The sequence below is a fragment of the Cyphomyrmex costatus genome, unplaced genomic scaffold (genome assembly GCF_001594065.2).
Source record: "Cyphomyrmex costatus isolate MS0001 unplaced genomic scaffold, Ccosl1.0 scaffold222, whole genome shotgun sequence".
NCBI classification, from domain to species: Eukaryota; Metazoa; Arthropoda; class Insecta; order Hymenoptera; family Formicidae; genus Cyphomyrmex; species Cyphomyrmex costatus.
The window spans coordinates 945,119-964,756 of NW_017276280.1; the positions used below are offsets into that span (position 1 = coordinate 945,119).

The following is a 19,638-nucleotide window of genomic DNA, read 5'->3' on the forward strand; positions in this document are numbered from 1 at the left end:
CTAAAAGACAGATATCATTGTTTTAACTGTTACCATTGCTTTTACAACTTGCCACTGTTATTGCTATTATATGATTGCCTCAATTTATATTATTTATACTATTGTCGCTATTATCTTTTGTTGTATTATTATTATTACATCATTGTTGTCGTTGTTACTACTAATTAATATATCAGCTGTTATTATTATTATTATTATAGCTATTATCGTTACAATTTATCACTATTGCTATAGTTTTTGTTAGTACTATCACTTATACTATGATTATTATTACGTTTACAATTAACTGTATTATTAACTGTATACTATTAATATTATTGTAACCTGCTACTACTACTGCTGCTGCTGCAATTACTACTATCACTGTTAGTACAATTGCTATTATTATTATTATTTTATATTATTTTAATTATTATTATTATTATTGCACGTGTACACTCGATGGATAATGAAGGTGAGAGGATTAAGCTAAAAAGAGTAAGTAGATCGAAGAAGTTCGTTCAATTGTATGGATATGTCTCATAAGGGATATTCTCGATAAATTTTATTAAAAATATTAAAATTTGTTTAACTACTTCTATTATAGCTTAAATGCGAAGTGGATTTTGTTTATATTACAACATATAAATTCAAGCTGTTCTGTCGTATTACAGCAATTAGTCGTCTTACATGCTAAAATACGTTTGATATTTTTTATCTATATATAAGGCCATATTTTAATATATAAGGATGCGAGATTTTATTTATTTAGATTGTCATTTTTGTCGGACTCGTCGTATCTTTATACTGCTTTTCAGTGAGTGGAAAAAGTCAACAAATGATTTTCGTATATAATTGTTATATTGTTGATGGCAATATGTGTATTGTTGATATTTCTGTATTGTGTAAAGATGAGGTTTGCTATGTTTTCTGAGATTTAAGATTTTAAGTATTAACGCATTGAAAGTAATACGACAGATCAGTTTACCCATCGCAGGGCGCTTGTAATTATTATCTGTAGTTAGAAATATGACAAATATTACTTATATACCTACGAGCTAAAACGTGAAAATAAAATAGTAAACGGCAATTTGCTACTATTAATTTATACAGTTAATTGATACAACCCAACAGATAACTGTATAGGCGAGGAAATTGATAAAAAAAGATATTTAATAATAAAAAGTATTGCAAAAGAGACGATAATGACTGAGATAATATTTTTGTTATATAGAAGTGAGAAATATATAATTCTCATAGAATCGAAAAACCGAATCCACTGACTGATGAGTGAATTGATCTGATTTCAAGGTATTGCATTTTCTCTTTGATAATTAAAAGAATTATCCAATAGCAATTTATGTGTTAATATTGACTAATAAAAATTAGACGGCAGATACGAAAAAATGCATTCGGCAGATCTCGAGTGAAGCCAAGAATCTTCGCGTATTGTTATTAAAAGAATAACAATTATTTCAGTTAAAGAAAACGCATTGATGTTTGTGCTGATTAATATTTTATATTTAAATGAGTAATTGTCGAACTTTTAATACGACCGCTTTACTCGCACGCGATTCTTTCAATGGCGATTTGATAAAAATTCGCGTAAAGTAGTATGTGCATGTATCAGTGTATTGTGCCGCTCTCATTCTTTCCTTGTTATCATAGCCCATCGTTTTTTTTAGTTGTAATTTTTGCTATTGATGGTAACAAACGAATACTTCGCATAAAAGGATAGTCGACGTATACACAATGTTTTTTTCAGCGTGTGGCAGAAAGTAAGAAAAAACCGCGAAGGATGCATCATCTTGGAAAAATGCAATTCCGAAGTAGAGAGTTCCAAATGATCTTCAATTAATCATGGATATCCCGCTAATAATGCAAAAAAAGATTTAATTTAACCTGTATATTTAATATAAATTTAAATTAAAATATTAATTTTCTTTTGGCAAGTAAATCTTGGGAAATCGTCACATTTTTTTAAGTTTTTCCCAATGTTTTATGTTAAAGAAATTCGTTAATCTTTCTCTCTCTCTCTCTCTCTCTCTTTAATTTAAATTGAATTTACATTTTTTAAATTTTACACAATACACATTTAATGCAGTATTTTTTTAAGAATAAAGGTGCTATCTCATGTTGACGCTCGACGCTCATTCTTAGCGTCAAAACAGATTAAAATTGACGCTTGAAAATCGTCAATTTTTATCATATAATTTATTTTGACGATAAAAATGAGCGTCAGCATGAAATGGTACTTCAAATCTATTTTTTTATTTATCGATTATGCATCTTGAAATTAGGAAAATTTGAGGAAAATTACAAAAGTGAGCACATTTATTAGAATATTTAATAAATTTTATTGAAAAAAAAAACAACACTATGAACTTATTCATTTTTATAATTTTACCTACTTTCAAAGGAATTTCAAGGTATACAAATGATGCCGAAATTCGAGCTAGTGATCGATAAATCGCAGCAATTTCCTCGACTTAACCTAAAATGAAAGTGACTTAAGAGACACCTTGGTGCTTGGCACATAAACGAGAATTGTGGGAGGAGGTTAAAATAATTTTTTAATTATACGAAGAAATTATCTAAATTAAAAAGTAAAAATGACGAAATAATTATCTAGACGCTATATAACCTCAAAGAGAGATTAAAAAGGCATATACAACAAAAAAAAAATTACTTAAAAAAAGAAGAAAACGTCTAAACGTAAGCCCGATTGGAATCTGCCAAGTGGTGATTGGTGGTGATTTTGTTATTCGTAGAATCGCACAGATTGTAAACTAAATGGGACTCACATCTAGCCTCGTGTTCTCGATGTTTTGGAGCGATTCATTCCCGCAGCCGACGTAGCTGACAACTTCCGCGTCAGCCCGTCAGGGAATACGTTGATCGACTAATGGGGAACGAAAAAAGTGCTCTGCGTGGTCTCGAAATCGAAGACAAAGCCGTCGAGGTGACGGATTATTGGATGCACTATGATGCTTACGTGCACGACTCGAGTCTGCAGAGACTTTCCATCTTCATCAGCGAACCATCCTTGCACTTTGCAGCAACATTTGGGAGACCGTCACCGCTAGAACGAGCGGCAAAGGTTGATATTTGTCCTGACTTTTTCATTTTTAAGTACTCTTAAAGTTAGATACATATAGGATGTTTTCCAATAAGGTACATAATACAGTGAATCATTACATCCTTATTGTTTACCAACGTTAGGAAAGATAAAATTATTCACTGTAGAGGTATTTTTCAGTAAGACACAGATAATACAATATAATGAATCAGTTTATTCTTGTTTAATTGGCAAACAATAAGGATGTAATGATTTGTTACATTGTGTTTTTACTAGAAAATGCCTATAAATCGAGAATACTTTTCATTTCCTGATACTACTTGACACAATATAATACAAAGCATTGCATCCTTATTGGTTACCAATTTAAACAAGAATAAAATTTACTGTGTTATCTGTGTCTTGCTGAAAAACACCTATAGAGTATTTCTTGAATTATTCAGGAGTTTTTTTTAACAAGAAACGCATATTGTCACAGAAATCATTGTTTTATTCAATATTTAGTGAAAAAAAAGACAGAATGATGTTTTGTTGATATGTATTTCTTGCTGGAAAACTCTCTTTATCTTGACAAACTTGGAAATAGGAATACTTTAAAATCTTATGATTTTTTTATGCTATTCCTTTATATATAGTAACATTGTGGATTATATAACATATACATTTATTGTGAAAATTAAATCAGACAAAATAAGTGGATTTAATGTATGTTTTAGAATTTTATGTTACATCGACATCCTTGTATCCTGAAATATATTTCTTCATGGAACAAAGGTAGCAAATTCTTTCTTGCCACGGAAGAGGCTAGGCCATTGGTCCAAGTTATCGAAAAGCAGAATGTACTACAAATATGTATTGGTTTACACAGTATCTTACGAGCCTTAATATTTCTACATGAGACTGCACTGGCGTCACATAATAATGTGTGCAGTAGCTCTATTTACGTCACCACAGAGGGGTATTGGAAATTGGGTGGATTAGAATGCTTGTGTAAATTTGCAGATGCGACGCCAAAATATTACCAACGAATAAAGAATTACAGATACGAGAAAGCAATATCGTCGAATGAAGATATAGTTGATTTAATTATAACTGCTAATCTTACTGCTATTGATTCGTATGCATTTGGAGTATTAGCAGAAGATATTTTGAAGAATTTACAAGATACAGGTATATAAAGATCAAAAGCCATACCATAGATGCTGTCCTTGTCAAATAACATATATGTGCTAAAATGCTTTAAATTTCAACTAATTTCAGATGAAGCACCAAACTTGCAGGAATTTAGTGAATTTTGTAAAAAGAATCTGCAGAATCCAGATGCATGTTTGAGAAATAGATTATTGAATGTGCTGCAGCATTCATTTTTCACTCATGAATTTATAAGAATACATGCATTTTTGGAGGAATTACCATTGAAAACTGATGTTGAAAGGGAAGAGTTTTTTACGTAAGCAATTTCAGACAAAATATATTAATTTATTACATAATATGTAGCATAAAAGTTGCATATAGATAATTTGTTACTTTTTAGGAAATTAAGGCAGCAATTACAGATGTATCCCGAGGCTGTTGTTGCTGAGCAACTAGGCAGAGTGCTTCTTTCCAGGATAGTTTTGTTGGATAGCACTGCCCAAGTAAAGCTTTTACCTTTTATCTTTAAACCCAAAGGTTAGGATATATCTATTGCATCTAGCATAATTAATTTTTATCATAAAGTTATTTCATATGTTATATATTAATATCTTTGTTGCATCTAATAAAATGCTTAATATTTCTTGCAGACGAAAAAACTGATTTGGGGACTAGTCTATTTACAGTTCCTACTTTTAAGACTATCTTAGTACCAAGACTTCTACAAATGTTTTGCATTCGAGATGTTTCTATTCGTCTGCTGTTGCTGTCTCACTTTAGTTCATTCGTTCACGTATTCGAAGCTGACGAATTGAAAAATCACATTCTTCCCGAATTACTCGTTGGAATAAAGGACACCAACAACGATCTCGTTTGCGCCACGTTAAGGGCACTCGCTGACATAGTGCCAATTTTAGGCGCGGCGGCGGTTATCGGTGGAAACAGGGGAAAATTATTTACGGACGGTCGGCCGAATAAGAAAATGATTCGCAATAAAAATCTCGATGATATTAGGAAAGCTTTAACGTTCACTCAAGAGATGCCTGTCTTCGTGAATGTAGATGAGAATAACGTACATTTAGCGGAAAGACCATCGCCAGATGGTGGTGAGGACAAGAAGGAGAAGGAATTTTCGTTCACCGAGGAGGAATACACCTGGTCGGATTGGGAAACACAAGAACCAGTTGGGAATGGTCATTGTGATGTAGAAGAAGCTTCTTCGGACAATGCGCAAGCGGAAGTTCAAGATCCTTGCAATATGGACTCATCCTCGCCTTTGCCTGACTTACCGTCGAGCTCTGAGAAATCAAAGTATACAAAGAAACTAGTACTTAACGATATAACTGAGCTCGATATAAAGAATTCGAAGGTAATAAGATCTGCGAAGGAAGAATTCGACTTCTTCACCGATATGGAGCCTGTGATACAGAAGACGCAGATCTTACACGTTCCGGAAGTGCAATCGCCAAAGAGCATGTTCGACGTAAAAACGTCGGGTGCCACTTTGGAAGAACTTGACATTAATGGTTGGGGGGAAGACTTGAGTGATTTGAGTATAGATGATACGTACGAACTGGCGAAACAGTGAGCGCGATGAGAAGAGAAACTATTTGAATAAAGAAGCGAACGAGCTTCGTACAACAAATGATATTCTCCCAATTGTATCCGTTTTTATTAACGTCCAATATATGTGATTACAATACCGTATAGTATATTATCCAAATAAGTATTTTTAATAAATGTAAAATATATATATGAGATAGAGGCTACAGTTATACAATATTTCTTTGGTGTAAGTTTTTTTTTTATTAAGCCATAAAAATATTATTTAGATATATACGTTTATCGAGCAGAATTCCACTGATTCTATAAAAATATTTGTCGCAATTGAGGATTTTTTTATATCTACTTCTGTCGATAAATTAACTTTTATCTTACTTTAACTTACTTTTTATTTTTCTCTAATTATAGAATTAGAAAAAGATAAAATTAAACCGAGAGATTAAAATAATTTATATTGATTGAATTAGATAAAGATTTTGTTTTATTATAGACCAGAACAGTTAGAGAGAGAGAGAGAGGGGGGGGGGGGCTTTCTAAACTAAGCTATTAGCAATAAATCAGAAGTCAGAAGCTAGAAATACAGTCGTGAAAAGAACAATCGCCTATGATTGATCAATTTTAACTTCTGATTTCTGATTTATTATTAATGATCTTGTATCTGATTTTTGTGAAAAACTTTTTAAAAGAAAGCAATTGGGATATTTCAAGAGGTGCATTCCGTTTCTCGCATGATGTGCATAATGCATCATTTATCTCTATTGCTTACTAAATGTTGAACAAGGATGCATCATGTGTGAAACGGAACGCACTTATTAATATCATATGTTTGCAATTGCAACATCAAGATATCTTTTCATACATCACACTGCTCAATTTAATAGCATTGCTCGCGATTTAGTAATGATTGGATCATGGATTGGATCACGTTACTGACAGTTCACCAACGATGTTTCAGTGACTGAACGTCATTGGTGAATTGTCAGTCATGTGATCTTTTTAGCGATGAGTACTGTATGAAAAGATACCTTTATGTTCCGGAGTGGACTTAAGGATTTCGAAATCCGGCTGTCTACCATGGACTGTTTGGACACAGTATAGTTCAAATTGTTGATTGTTTACGGTTAGAGCGATTTCAGTCGTAGTTAGAAGGAATTTGCGTTCGCATAATGCGCGATGACGATGCAGACCGGGTGCTGGATGCGGAGCAGTGGCGGCTGGAAGCTCAGGCGGTAATCAACGACGTGAAAAAGCACGTGCAGAACCTAAGAGTGTCCGAGCGGCTAATCAGCACGAACCAGGTCATTTACTTAAACCTGATCACGCTGGAGGGTCTGCGGTTTTGCGTGGAACTGTCAGCGGCCGGCTTCGCTATCGTCGGTAATCGGCACGACGACACGTCGAATACGGGCAATGAGCGCTTCGAAACGCCTTACAGCCTCCTGAACTTCGTCAGTCCGCAGTACAGAAACTCCTTCGGGAACGCACTATTAGATAAACTGAAGGAACTAAGCGATAAACAGTAGATTTCGGAAGATAATAGAAAAGGAGCAACATTTATTGTTTTTAGATCGTTGTTTAGGTTAAGAGTTAGGTTATATTAAATGCATTGAATCTCCCAGTGAGCTCTATGATATATTGGGGCATGTTTCTTTATTTTTTATATTCTCAGACTTTTTACCACGTTTTTCTTATATTAAATTATAGAAAATTGTAGCTTGAGAAGAAAGGCAAACAAATACTTGTCTTTTTTTATTCTTTTCTGCAAACAGTATTAGCGAATCAGCTGTCTCTGACAGAGAAAACACTATAGTTTTTTATTATCACAGTATTATTGTTTAGAAATTGGGACATCCATGTTCTTCAATAGTATGCCCTAGTATATTATAAATCTCACTGAATTCTTCAGGACTGATATAAGTCTGTTATAAAACTCGCTTATATAAATCTCTGTTAAAAATGTCAAACAATTTAATTTCCTTATATCACATCTGCAAATTTAGATTATTCATATTAAAGTATATTTATTTAGTAGTTTTTATGTAATTTTAGTTTAAAGTTAATTAGTGCAATATATTTAATTAAGGGTCTCATTATTTTCAATTACTTTATGTTTGTTTTTGCCAATGTGGATTAACTTCAATCCTGGTTAAATTTGATCTCCTTATCTTTTTCTAATTCTTAGAATTAGAAAAATATGAAGAATTGGTTAAAATTAAAACTAAACTATATTAAAATTAAACTATATTGATAGAAATGTATATTAATCGGCTGATTATTCCATTGGAACTGACCAATCGTATTTATCATTAAACAGAATTGATTAACACTTAATTAACCGACCAACCTTAATAATTGTTAATTAGAGATGATGAAAGAAACTTTAATGTTTGTTTCCATTAATGTAAATTAATTTGAATCTTGGTTTGTTTTACTCTTAATTTTTTTCTGTTCTAAGGATTATAAAAAGATGAACAGTAAGTTGAACCAAAATTAAAGTTCATCTATATTGATGAGAGTGAATATAAATGTACATTACAGACCCGGATTTTGGCGTCAGCTCCGGATTAATTATATCACGAAGGATTAATTATATCACAAGCGTATTTATCATAATTAGTATCATGCAATTTGGAACAAAACAGTTTATATTATAGCTTTTAAATTATTTTGATTATTCTATGTGAAAATGGAACTCGAGCTCAAGGAATATCTTTAAGCGTCGCGTCGATGCGTTTAGGATCGTAATTAAGTCTGCGTCTATAACTACGTTTATAATCGAGATCATATTTTCGACGAATTGCGAAATCACTTTAACTTGAAAGGAAATCTTGATGCCTTGTTAAAAAGAAAAAAATTGCGAGAGGTGAGTTGTCTTTCATAAGAAGATCAATTGTTGATTTATCTTGTTTTTTTTACGCTTCTAGTTGTAAGTTTGTTTGTCTAGTTTGTAAAAACAGAATTATCTCATCCTGCCTATTTTTAGATTAGTTTGTATACTCGTTCCGTAATAGATTCTATAATGTGAAATGACAGAAGGTTTATTTTTTTATTTTTGCACTAGAAACGTGAACTTTTCTTGTGACTTTCATTAAATTTCAAACATCTATTTTACTTTAAAAGTACAAAAAATGTATACTAATTCAACTATAAAAAACAGACCTATAAATATATATATAAAGAAAGAAAATGAGACTTTTGAAAATACAATGCCTGATTTATTGGAAACTTTGACTTGTGCCACTTTACCCAAACTTCTGAAATAACTCTTGGAATTTTATAGAGTTTTAATTCCTTTGCCCACTTCTTTTTTGCTTTTTTCCAATTTTATTTTCTTCTATTATGAATTTTTATAATAAATTTATCAAATTAATTTTATTAAAATCAAGTTTTTTTACGAAGCCTATCACAGATTATATGTTTATTCATATTTATTCTTTATTTATCTTTTATATTTTTAATTATTTCTAGCAAATATACTTTTCTCGTATCCTTGTACTTTTATTTCGTATTTATAAGAATTGAAGAAGTTGTAAACATTTTTAGGACTAAATTTAAAATCTTTAAATTTCGTCGCTGATTTATCGTTCTCAGAAAGCGCAAACGTTCTGTTATCGTCTTCCGAAGCGATTTTCTAACGTTTTCGGTCTAATCAATGACTTCACAGACGCAAAATGACGCATACGTCTTATCATATTGTGCGTTGTTCCAGCGCAACTGCGACGCAATGGCTTATATTCTCGTGGGCGACGAGAAAATGAGGAGATAATCTTACTGAGAATTCGATTGACCAACGCGACAAAAGATATCAGCCGAGTAGTGAAAGATAAATATTAAAATTTTTTGCATTCTCTCTCTCTCGAACGATTGCACTAGCATTTCAAACAGGTCTCGTGTGTCAAGTTTATCGTTTGCATTTACAAAACAATTCTGTAATTCAAATTTCGCTTTCAACTCGTTCCGCATTCGCCACTTTAGACGGTTTATTTTCCAGGGCCAGAGGATCGGAGATATAGTTACTCGAAGCGACTTTTGAAAGTATTGAGAATACTAATATCTGAATACGAATTTAATTCGTATGAAGGTGAAGGTGAACGCCTTAACAACTTCTGTGAAACAGGACGTTTTTATTCTTAAAATTCTATGTAAAGCTGTTATTGTTAACTATTATTATATTGTAAAGCTATTGGTGTTTTCTAGCAAGAGATAGACACTAAAAAAATTATTTTGACTAAATTAACTTAGTTGTCTTTATTTCTTTTGTTGGAGAATGTATGTATTTAAGTCAAATGAATAATTCTTTTCTCAGTGCAGTGTAATACAATGATCATTTCATCTTTGTTTAATTGACAAACAACCAGGATGTGATAGTTTATTGTGCGCCTTATTAGAAAAGCAGCCTATATTTTTTGTTTAATACTTTTGTTTAATTCTTTTCTTTTTCTTTTTTTCCTCTAATGATCCCCGACTCACAAAGGCGGATTACAGATATGAAGTTCAAATCATTTGGATGTCACTGATATTAAAGGATTAATTGATGCGTTGTCTGGAAGTTAATCAGGTATTGCTCGAACGTCCGTTCTTTGTATAGTTACATCATTTATGGAATGTAAATAAAATTATTTTTCTTTTAAACAGTCAACATAAACATCATTTTATCTTTCTTGACATCCAATGAATAAACAAAGGTAAAACGACATTATGTCTTCTAAAGAGAAAGCAGCCAAATATATATAATTAGATCTTATACAAGAGTAAAATGTCTAACATCATATATTTTATTTTATTTTAACATAATTAGACGTTGAACAAAAGAAAAGAAAAAATGGGAAGGTACCATAAAAACATTGTTTTCTATGATAATAATAATGTATTCTTCCTTAAATATGCATGAAGTATGTATGAGACTTTTGGAGATTGGGAATTGCGAAACTAGAATTTTATCAAACGACTTGATTAAATTCGAATGATACAGATTAAAACTAAACTTATCTGATTGTCGAATCCTAATCTTCAACGCGCCTGAGGCCGAAATTAAACTACGCATTGAAAATTGAGATTAAAAATTGAAATTTGACCGATGAGAATAAAAGAATTTTAACTTTTATTATTTTGATTAGCCAAAATTCAATCGTCAATATGTAGTCTGATTCCTGTCTAATAGAAACTCGATATATAAGTGTATTTAAAAAAAAAGGTCTTTCTCTTTGCCTGTAAAACTCATTGAAAAATAAGTATATGAATTGCAGTAGAATGCTGTCGCCTCGCGTTACGTCATTTCATGTTTCTCTCTCGATAAAAGTTTTAATTTTTCTGAAGTATTATATAAATTTTAAAATTTTTCAGAATTTCTGAATTTTATAACTTTGTAAAAAAGTTCTTCATGTATACAAGTTGGAATACTCCTCGAAAGTGCCAAGAAAAGTCTACACACATTTTTTCTAGAATTCTTCATAAATGTAAATACTGAAATATTTTTTTTTTAAGATTTCTCATCTTAGGGTTGTTGACGAACTTTTGCAAAATCTGAAAAAATTTAAGGTAATCAAGTATTGAATGAGAAACTAAAATTGTATACATTTGCGTTAGGCGTGTCTCCACACTTCTATGATTCTTTTATACTTTATTTCTCATGGACTTTGTAACCGTAACCTTGTTGGTGCCTCACCTTTTGTATATTTTATATATTCTGTGTACGTATACAAGTGGATAATAAAATTAAAAAAATTAATGAGAAATCTCAGAATATGTCAGAATTCATATATATGAAAAATCCTAAGAGATGTAGACTTTCTAAGTCTACTATTCTCTAAAAAAATGTTTTTCAAAACGTATGAAAAAACATTATGAAAAAAATGTTCCTGATATAATAAAAAGTTCGAGCTACGAGGAACGAGTCCCGAGGTACCAGGTCGCCTAGTGCCGTCCCTGCCATTAAATACACCCGTCTCGAATCTCGATTGCGCGGCGGGGCCACCTTCCGCGAATCGACACGGGAGAGTCGGGAGCCTCTCTCGCCGCGCTCTCGTGTGGCGTGGTATTTCTTCACGATGGCACGCGGGAGATCAGTCAGTGTGCGATGACACGCCCGTGTCGTCTCGCAGCGAGCGTGTAGTGGCAGAATCAGTCGCGCGGTGCTTGGACGTGGTGCAGCCGTGCCCGTTGCGCTTTGTCCCGTCTTGTCGCGTGTATACGAGTGACCGAGTGTACGTACGCAAGAGGACACGACACGCGAGTTCTCGACAAAGAAAAGGACGGACGGAGTAAAGGTATATAAACCAAGGAGTAAACGGGGCCGACGCGCCACGCATCGCAGGGTGCTGATCGCGCATTCGTGGGTCCCGACGTTACGTAGGACATCCTGGACATCGTGGGATACTGCGCGGCGGACGAGGTGAGAGCGACGACGATGCGACATGATGCGACACGATTTCGCGAGCGTGCGTGAGAGAAAGAGCGCGAGCGAGCGAGCGAGGCTGTGTCGTGAAAGTGTGTCTGACTCACGGAGGCTATAGAGTCATCGGGGAAAGATTAAGACTCACAGGGGGCTATAGAGTGAGCCGTGAGGTACTATTTCACGCGTCGGCACACGCGTTATTTCATTTCCTAGTCGACAAAAACGCATCTATATATGGACGAGGGGCTATAAGCATGAAGGATAAGAGACGCGTACACCTTCGACGCCGTGCCGTGACGTTGCCTGACGTTGCCGACGATCGCGCGATACGCGGTGCACTTCACGCCGATTGCGCTCGTTCGACTTTCTGTTTACGTTGCGAGGTGGATCGAGGATTCGGCCGGACGCAGTTGACACGCGTGTTTATATTCTGTTCTCGGTTTCGGGATCATCTGTGTGACACGCGGCTGGACTGCGTATTTTTGAGCCGGTTGCGGCAACGCCGTCTCGGCGCCGTGCGCACTGCCAAGATTTAATTCTGCTGTCGGCACCTGGGCTAGGAGTTATGACACGAATAACCCTGCGCCGCGGAGAACGGTTAATTGGGACTAATTAGCGCGTGCCGCTATCGACCATCCTTTCGTCTCCTCACTCTGATTCAGGCGAATAAGAATCGCAGCGCGGTATTAACGCGGATATTTTTTACCAGCGTTTTCATAAGTAGAGAGTAACGTGAAATCGTTAACTCAGGCCCGATTCCACAAACGTGTGAAATTAAAACTCTTAATTTCTTTTCAATTTTATATTTGAAAAGTGAACAATAAATAGTTGAAACGAGATTAAAGTTAATCTCTCTCACATTTGTAAAACCTGACCTTAATTAAGATTGTAATTCTCATCTGTGTACTGACATCGAGGAAGATGAGGAATTGATTTAACGCGAGTTCACTCTCTCTCCTTTTTGCAGGAACGATATATATGTAATATAAGGGAGGAATCTAGTGGATTCAACGTCGCCGCCATCGACCCTGCAAAAGTACGCTATTAATACGGTCCTGTGTGTTTTTCATCGATACTGCCCGTTGCCGCACGCTATTCCGTCGCTTCGTCGCATAACAGGTCGATCGCGCACGAGCGGAATCACACTCTGTCCCTGAACATAGGCTAGGAGCGAAGTCCAGAGACTGAACCTTCCACTTCTCCTGGAGCAGCTCGAGGACGCGACGAGGTGACGACGCGCGACCGTCCGTGACAGACTGTGACAGCGCGGTGTTATCTCCATCCTGCGTCCCACCACCGCGGGATTGTCGTGTGCGTGTGGCATTTTGTGAACTTGTGCCCAACCACCCAGATGCCGTCTAAAGATCATCGCCGAGACTTTCGCCAGCCACGTGATCGGCAAGTTTGATTTCGTTTACGTTTGCGTCAAAGTGCCGGCCAAATTGAGTTCCTTGTCATTCATGAATTAGCAGAATTAATGACCGTTCTGAAAAACTTGTACTTCCTCATTCCGATTTGATAATCAGATGTTGTTTACATATCTTAAATACAGAGGAATATTTGGCTTTGATTTCATGTTTTTAAGAGAAACTTATGACAGAGAATCTGGCCATGAACAATTTTGTCAAATCTAAAGTGGGAAAGAAGAGAATACATACTGTCACTTTTTATACATGCTATTTCATTCTAAATTATACCTATTTTACTTATTTACTTATCTTACTCATTCTAATTGACTAAAGTTGACAAAAATGGGCTATTCAGAAATTTGTCGTCTCATGGTCGTATGGGATGTTATAATCTCTAACCCTGTTATAATCTCTAATCTTTTCCATATTTAGCATATTCTTATTTTTGTAATTATATCTTAAATAACTAAATGCTAACCAAACATGGATAAAGTGAATATAGAATTAAAAGCACTATCGTTCAGACTATGAACCTCACTAATATAGCATTCTTAGTTACAAATCAGCATTGGTATAGTTATGATATGATAATAGCAATGATTCATCAGTTAATATGATCAAATTAAAGGCAGTGATACGACGTAGAACTAAGAGAAAAGTGCTTATACAGTATTTTTCATTGTAACTATGGACAGAGAATAGAAAAACAGCTTTTGGCACATAATTTTAATATGTTGATGGTCATAAAATTTTTAATATAAATATGCAACCTATCTATATTAAGTAAAAGGTTATCGTAATATAATTTAGTTAAAAAGTTTTAAAAAATATACAGAATTTATGGGTTTAACAAAGATACAATATTTTTAATGAATTTATTTATGTATCAATGGAGAAATAATTTTCTTGCAACTGAAACGTAAATGTATTTCTCCTTATGTGAAGCATCCTACATTCTAAATTTAGATGCAATCTCTGTGCTCAATGTATATTTAAAGTATAAATTAGATAATGTAACCTCTTAGGGAGAAAATTACTGCCGAAGATAGACCAATTGAGGTCTAACCATTGTGGAGTGTTTGTTCTGTAATTTTTTATGCTTTATGTTTTTCTATCGTTATATAATATTTATAAATTTATAACGCTTAATAAATATTAGAATAAAATTATAAATTTTAAATTTTAAATAAAAAAAAATTATAAATAAATGTATATACGAGATATACAAGTTTTGCAGTTGAGCTTGCTTGTTTTGTCACGATTTATTTGAAGAAAGAGTCTATGAATCATAGCAAGATAAAAAATTATCATAAGTCGGATATATCGTCTCTACTCCATTGATATTAAATTTATTTAATGATATCAAGAGATAATCTCTCTGGTTTCAGATAAATTTTTAATTTTTGGTACTAATTATTAGAATTGCATCTTTTACTTTTTACAACTTAAAATGATAAAATATTAATTCATTGATTGATTCTAATAAAAGTAGATTAATAATAGCAATAGTAATATAACATGATCATTGTTATTTTATAAGATATTATACAATATTGTACTACTTTTATATTTTTTATAGCATTCTTATATTTGTAATTTATTATGTACATAGGTTCAACGTGAACTTATTGAAACAAAATAGATAGATGACCATCTTCTCAGAACAAAGGTATGGCAAGCTTGATGGTGAACACCTCTAGTAAAAACAGTTCGCGCAGTGGATCTCCTAGTAGGACAACTTCGACGTCTCAACTGCATCAGCAACAACCGACAGCAAACTTGGATCATACTCCAAGATTGCGTAATGCCCCAATGTAAGATTCTATTAGTATAATAGACGTACATACAATTTACTATTATTGCATGTCATTTAATATTCAATTTCTTCAATAAATCGTATAAAATCTATTTACATATGTATATACGTATAATTTACTTATCTATTAACTTATTTTACTGTTGCTTATTATAATATTCCCAATTTTAAAATTTATTAAATAAAATATTTTTAAGATTAAATCTGTTTAAAAATGAAAAAAATTATAATAATAAATATACATTTATTAAATATTTGTTTCAGTTCTCAAGGAGAGGGTAGCACAGGCAGTGGAAGTAGTGGTGGTGGCGGTACCGGAAGTAGCCTCAACATGAAAAGCAGCAATAGACAAAGGTCACCAGGAAATTTAATTCGTACAGGGGATGCTATGGATGAACCAAGTAGTATTTCAAACACTGCCGAACCAGACGAGTTTGTGCCAAATGTTCATCCACCGACTGATGACGAAGGAGTACGTATTTCTGACTCATTTTAAATACCTTGATTCTGATGAGGTATAAGATAATAAACGTTCTGCATTAAAAACAGCAAGATTGTTACTTTAGCTGGATCTAATGTGTATATGCAACGTACAGCATGTCTTTGTGCTCTTATATAAAGAGAGTTACATAATATTGCTATTGTCGGTACAATAACTAACACAGTAGGTTGCAAAGTCATCAATTACTATATACAGTTAAATTATAAATTCAAAAATAATATAATTATGCGTATATTTTATGCAATTATAGTTTCTTCCATTTTTAGACTTTTCATCCGATAAATAAATTAAAAAATCTTATATTTCTCTTTAAAAAAGAAATAACAGAATAAATAATAATATATATGAAAAATATTGTTTTTTATAGGAACAATATCACACAACCCAATCGTTCCTATCAAATGGTTCTTCTGAGTTGATAAGCGATGATGTCGACTCTAGTGCAGCACGGGTTCGTCAAGCTATTGAACATATTCAAAGCAAAATTGCTAAAACGCGAGAACAGATAAGAATAGAACAAACCACGCGGGATGGTAATATAAAGCTCTTTTAATTTTTATTTAAGATAAAAACAGAATGTTGTTATACATGTTATTTGCTCTTTAGAAAACGTCAATGAATATTTGAAATTGGCTGCTAATGCGGATAAGCAGCAATTAACTAGGATTAAAACGGTATTCGAAAAGAAGAATCAAAAATCGGCGCACAGTATTTCACAGTTACAGAAAAAGTTAGACAGCTACACAAAGAAATTAAGAAATTATGAGATGAATGGTGCACCGACGAGTCATAGACAACCGAGGGAAATGTTACGCGACATGGGACAAGGACTTAAGTGAGTTATACATAAATTATTCTTTTAATTGTAATTATATCTACAGAAAAATGTTTAAATTTATTACTGAATAATGCCCGTATAAATTATATACATATATTACATATACATGATAAGCAATATCTTTGGCTAATTTGGGCTTGTATTCCAGACATGTAGGAGGAAACATCAGGGATGGAATCACTGGTTTTTCAGGGTGAGTGTTGATACGAAAATAGATCCCATGCTCAAATATGCTGAAACTCTATTCTTATATGGTTGATTCATCATTTCTTTTTAGACTCGCACTGCCATTAATATCCTTTCAATTTAAAATTAACACAAAATATGTTAATTATTTACAAGAAATCATTTTTTAAAATATAGTTAAGCAATACGTTATACACTTATTTATATGTTTAATTATATTCTATTGCAGAACTGTAATGTCTAAACCAAGAGAGTTTGCTCATCTTATTAAAAACAAATTTGGAAGTGCAGATAATATAAATACTTTATCACGTAAGTAACAGTATTAATAAATTTTCAGTGAAGTTTACATGATTTGAACTGAATATATACTTGTTACAATATTTGGTTAAAACATTTTTAATTAATTGAGATTAATAAATACAATATAATCTATTTAAATGCAAAAAATAAAGTTCTATAATTCTTACAATATGATTCAGATAATTTATTCTTGTCATTTAATTAAAAAAATGTAAAATATATTTAGATAAGAAAATAAATATCTTTTAACATTTTTGCTATCATGGCAGTTGAGAGTAGTAAGTAATGTGTTGTCCAAAGAGCGAGAGTTATATTACACTTTATTATACGCTTCATGCACAGTATTCTTATTTTTTTGTCTGCTTCAAGCTTCTTTCTTCTTTACCAAGAAATGATTAATGATAATACATTGTTTATAAAGTATGATTAAAAATTAGTTAGCTTATATACTATATGTTCTTTGCTTTTGACTTTGCTTATTAAATTTCTATTTTATTTTTTAATGCAAAACAGTTACTCAATATAATTTTACCACATGTTACGTTGCTTATACTTATTTAACATTATATTATTTTGTAGCAGAATATTACATGATTTGCGATAGCTTCTATGAGTACACATTTGCCTTTCTTTATTTACTATCAGTTATCCAATACTCTCTTGTAATTGATGCTAAAGTATACGATAACCAATTGTTTTACTTCATTATCATGATTTTAAAAATACATTTTATACTGTAAAACGATTGATCTTTTTAAAAATAAAACAAATGTAAGACATCTAAAATAAAACAGGAACGAGAATTTAACTATTGTTTGAGGAAACTGAATAACATACTAACTTGAAAAATAATATTACTTCAAAAGGCCAAGCTTTGGTATTGGATAACATTCTAACTTGCCACCTCTGTGTCTCTGCAGATGGCTCGACTTTTTATGTAAACGATACACCGCATGCAGGTAATGGTGATAACGCTAGCGTTGAAGATGATAAAACTCATCACGGATCGGCTACACTTCCGGGTGGATGCAGTCTGGGATCTACCCAAAGTGCAGCGGCTATAAAGTTTCCATCTGAGGAAGGATCGGAATGTTCTAGCGTAACTAGTGAAAGCGGCCCTGGTAGTAGAGGACAGCCGCATACGTGTCACAGTAATAATGCAGCCTTGAGCCTCAAATCTATTTTTGCAGAACTACAGGAACATCGGGAGAATCTGGATCGAATGAGAGAAAAATTAGATAGTGTAAAGGTTTGTATTTAATGTTATTTAAATATCCAGTGATTTAAATTAAAGTATATTTTCTAAAAAAATTACTTACGTATATCTATTTTTACAAATATTTGATTAATCTCTTTTTCTTTAGACATTACAACAGGAAGTGACATATCTTTCCCATTCCCTCCAAGAAGAACGTTTCAGATGCGAACGTTTAGAAGAGCAGATTAATGATTTAACAGAATTGCATCAGAACGAAGTAGAAAACTTGAAGCAGACTATCACAGATATGGAAGAGAAAGTGCAATATCAAAGTGAAGATAGATTACGAGATATACATGAGATGTTAGAGAGTTGTCAAACTAAAATTTGTAAAATGGAACATCAACAACAACAGCATCAACAATATGTGACGTTGGAGGGTATAGATAATAGCAATGCCAGAGCGTTAGCTGTAAAATTGATAAATGTATTATTGACAGTATTGCAAGTTGTTTTGCTCCTTGTTGCAACAGGTGCTGGTATTATGATGCCTTTTCTCAGAACTAGGTAAGATTATTACTGAGATATTTTTTTTTCTTTTATTTTTTTGATACCACTTTTTGGTTTACTTTCTGTATTCTGGAGATATTAAACAATTAATGAACCATTTAGACTCGTATTCTCCATCATGTTTATATTTGTCTCTATTAGATGTCTACAGATTTCTGTACGATGTAAGCAGGAAGTTGAAATATAATTGTACAATAATGAATATTGTTTTTGTATATTTAATATAAATAACTTATATATTTCTTTTATTCATTTTCATCATAATCTGTCATAATGCAATCATCTGAATTTATTTTGCACATTCATTATTTTGTTTTGTTTTCGCATGTCTGTTACAGCTGTACTAAGCCTCATTGTTTCATGTGCAGGGTGCGTATATTAACGACTACATTCGTTGTACTGGGCATAGTGTTTGTGTTAAAGCAATGGCCTGAGGTACATGATGTTGGCAGCCACCTCATGCGCCATCTCAAACAGACGCTCGCCATGAAGTAGCATTGTAAGTAAATGAAATTTTTACTTGGTGCTTAATTGCCGTTAACATGTAGACGAAATGTAATGTGGTATTATATTTTATAAAAAGTAAATAAAATTAAAGTTTCCAAATAATATGTCTTAGAAAGAGAGAGAGAGAGAGAGAGAGAGAGAGAGAGAGAGAGAGAGAGAG

At 32.9% G+C, this 19,638-nt stretch overlaps 3 protein-coding genes across 7 annotated transcripts in view; all 3 read left to right on the forward strand.

The window, feature by feature from the left end:
- The first annotated feature begins 2,445 nt into the window (after nucleotides 1–2,445).
- Nucleotides 2,446–5,953, forward strand: LOC108773827 (protein-associating with the carboxyl-terminal domain of ezrin). The gene is made up of 5 exons (XM_018539765.1): nucleotides 2,446–3,079; nucleotides 3,775–4,228; nucleotides 4,319–4,508; nucleotides 4,593–4,729; nucleotides 4,843–5,953. The coding sequence occupies exons 1-5, from the start codon at nucleotides 2,885–2,887 to the stop codon at nucleotides 5,778–5,780; spliced, it is 1,914 nt and encodes a 637-aa protein (XP_018395267.1). The 5' UTR covers nucleotides 2,446–2,884; the 3' UTR covers nucleotides 5,781–5,953.
- Nucleotides 5,954–6,921: 968 nt separating this feature from the next.
- LOC108773838 (GSK3-beta interaction protein) lies at nucleotides 6,922–7,298 on the forward strand. Its single transcript, XM_018539778.1, has one exon. It carries the CDS (start codon nucleotides 6,922–6,924, stop codon nucleotides 7,276–7,278), a length of 357 nt encoding a protein of 118 aa, XP_018395280.1. The 3' UTR covers nucleotides 7,279–7,298.
- Nucleotides 7,299–15,175: 7,877 nt separating this feature from the next.
- Dmtn (transmembrane and coiled-coil domain 2 protein Dmtn) overlaps nucleotides 15,176–19,638 on the forward strand; it is a 6,237-nt gene continuing 1,774 nt past the window's right edge. For 2 of the 5 annotated variants that reach the window (XR_001940704.1, XM_018539749.1), the window contains exons 1-9: nucleotides 15,176–15,372; nucleotides 15,639–15,846; nucleotides 16,244–16,409; nucleotides 16,483–16,711; nucleotides 16,863–16,907; nucleotides 17,130–17,212; nucleotides 18,124–18,452; nucleotides 18,568–18,968; nucleotides 19,310–19,470. Coding sequence is in view for 4 of the 5 variants with exons in the window: in XM_018539749.1 (XP_018395251.1) it covers nucleotides 15,230–15,372; nucleotides 15,639–15,846; nucleotides 16,244–16,409; nucleotides 16,483–16,711; nucleotides 16,863–16,907; nucleotides 17,130–17,212; nucleotides 18,124–18,452; nucleotides 18,568–18,968; nucleotides 19,310–19,466 (1,761 nt within the window). In the remaining variant the exon portion in view is untranslated. Of the gene's footprint in view, nucleotides 15,373–15,638; nucleotides 15,847–16,243; nucleotides 16,410–16,482; nucleotides 16,712–16,862; nucleotides 16,908–17,129; nucleotides 17,213–17,472; nucleotides 17,482–18,123; nucleotides 18,453–18,567; nucleotides 18,969–19,309; nucleotides 19,471–19,638 lie in introns of all 5 variants that reach the window. The other 3 variants (XM_018539750.1, XM_018539751.1, XM_018539752.1) reach the window with 3 other exon arrangements.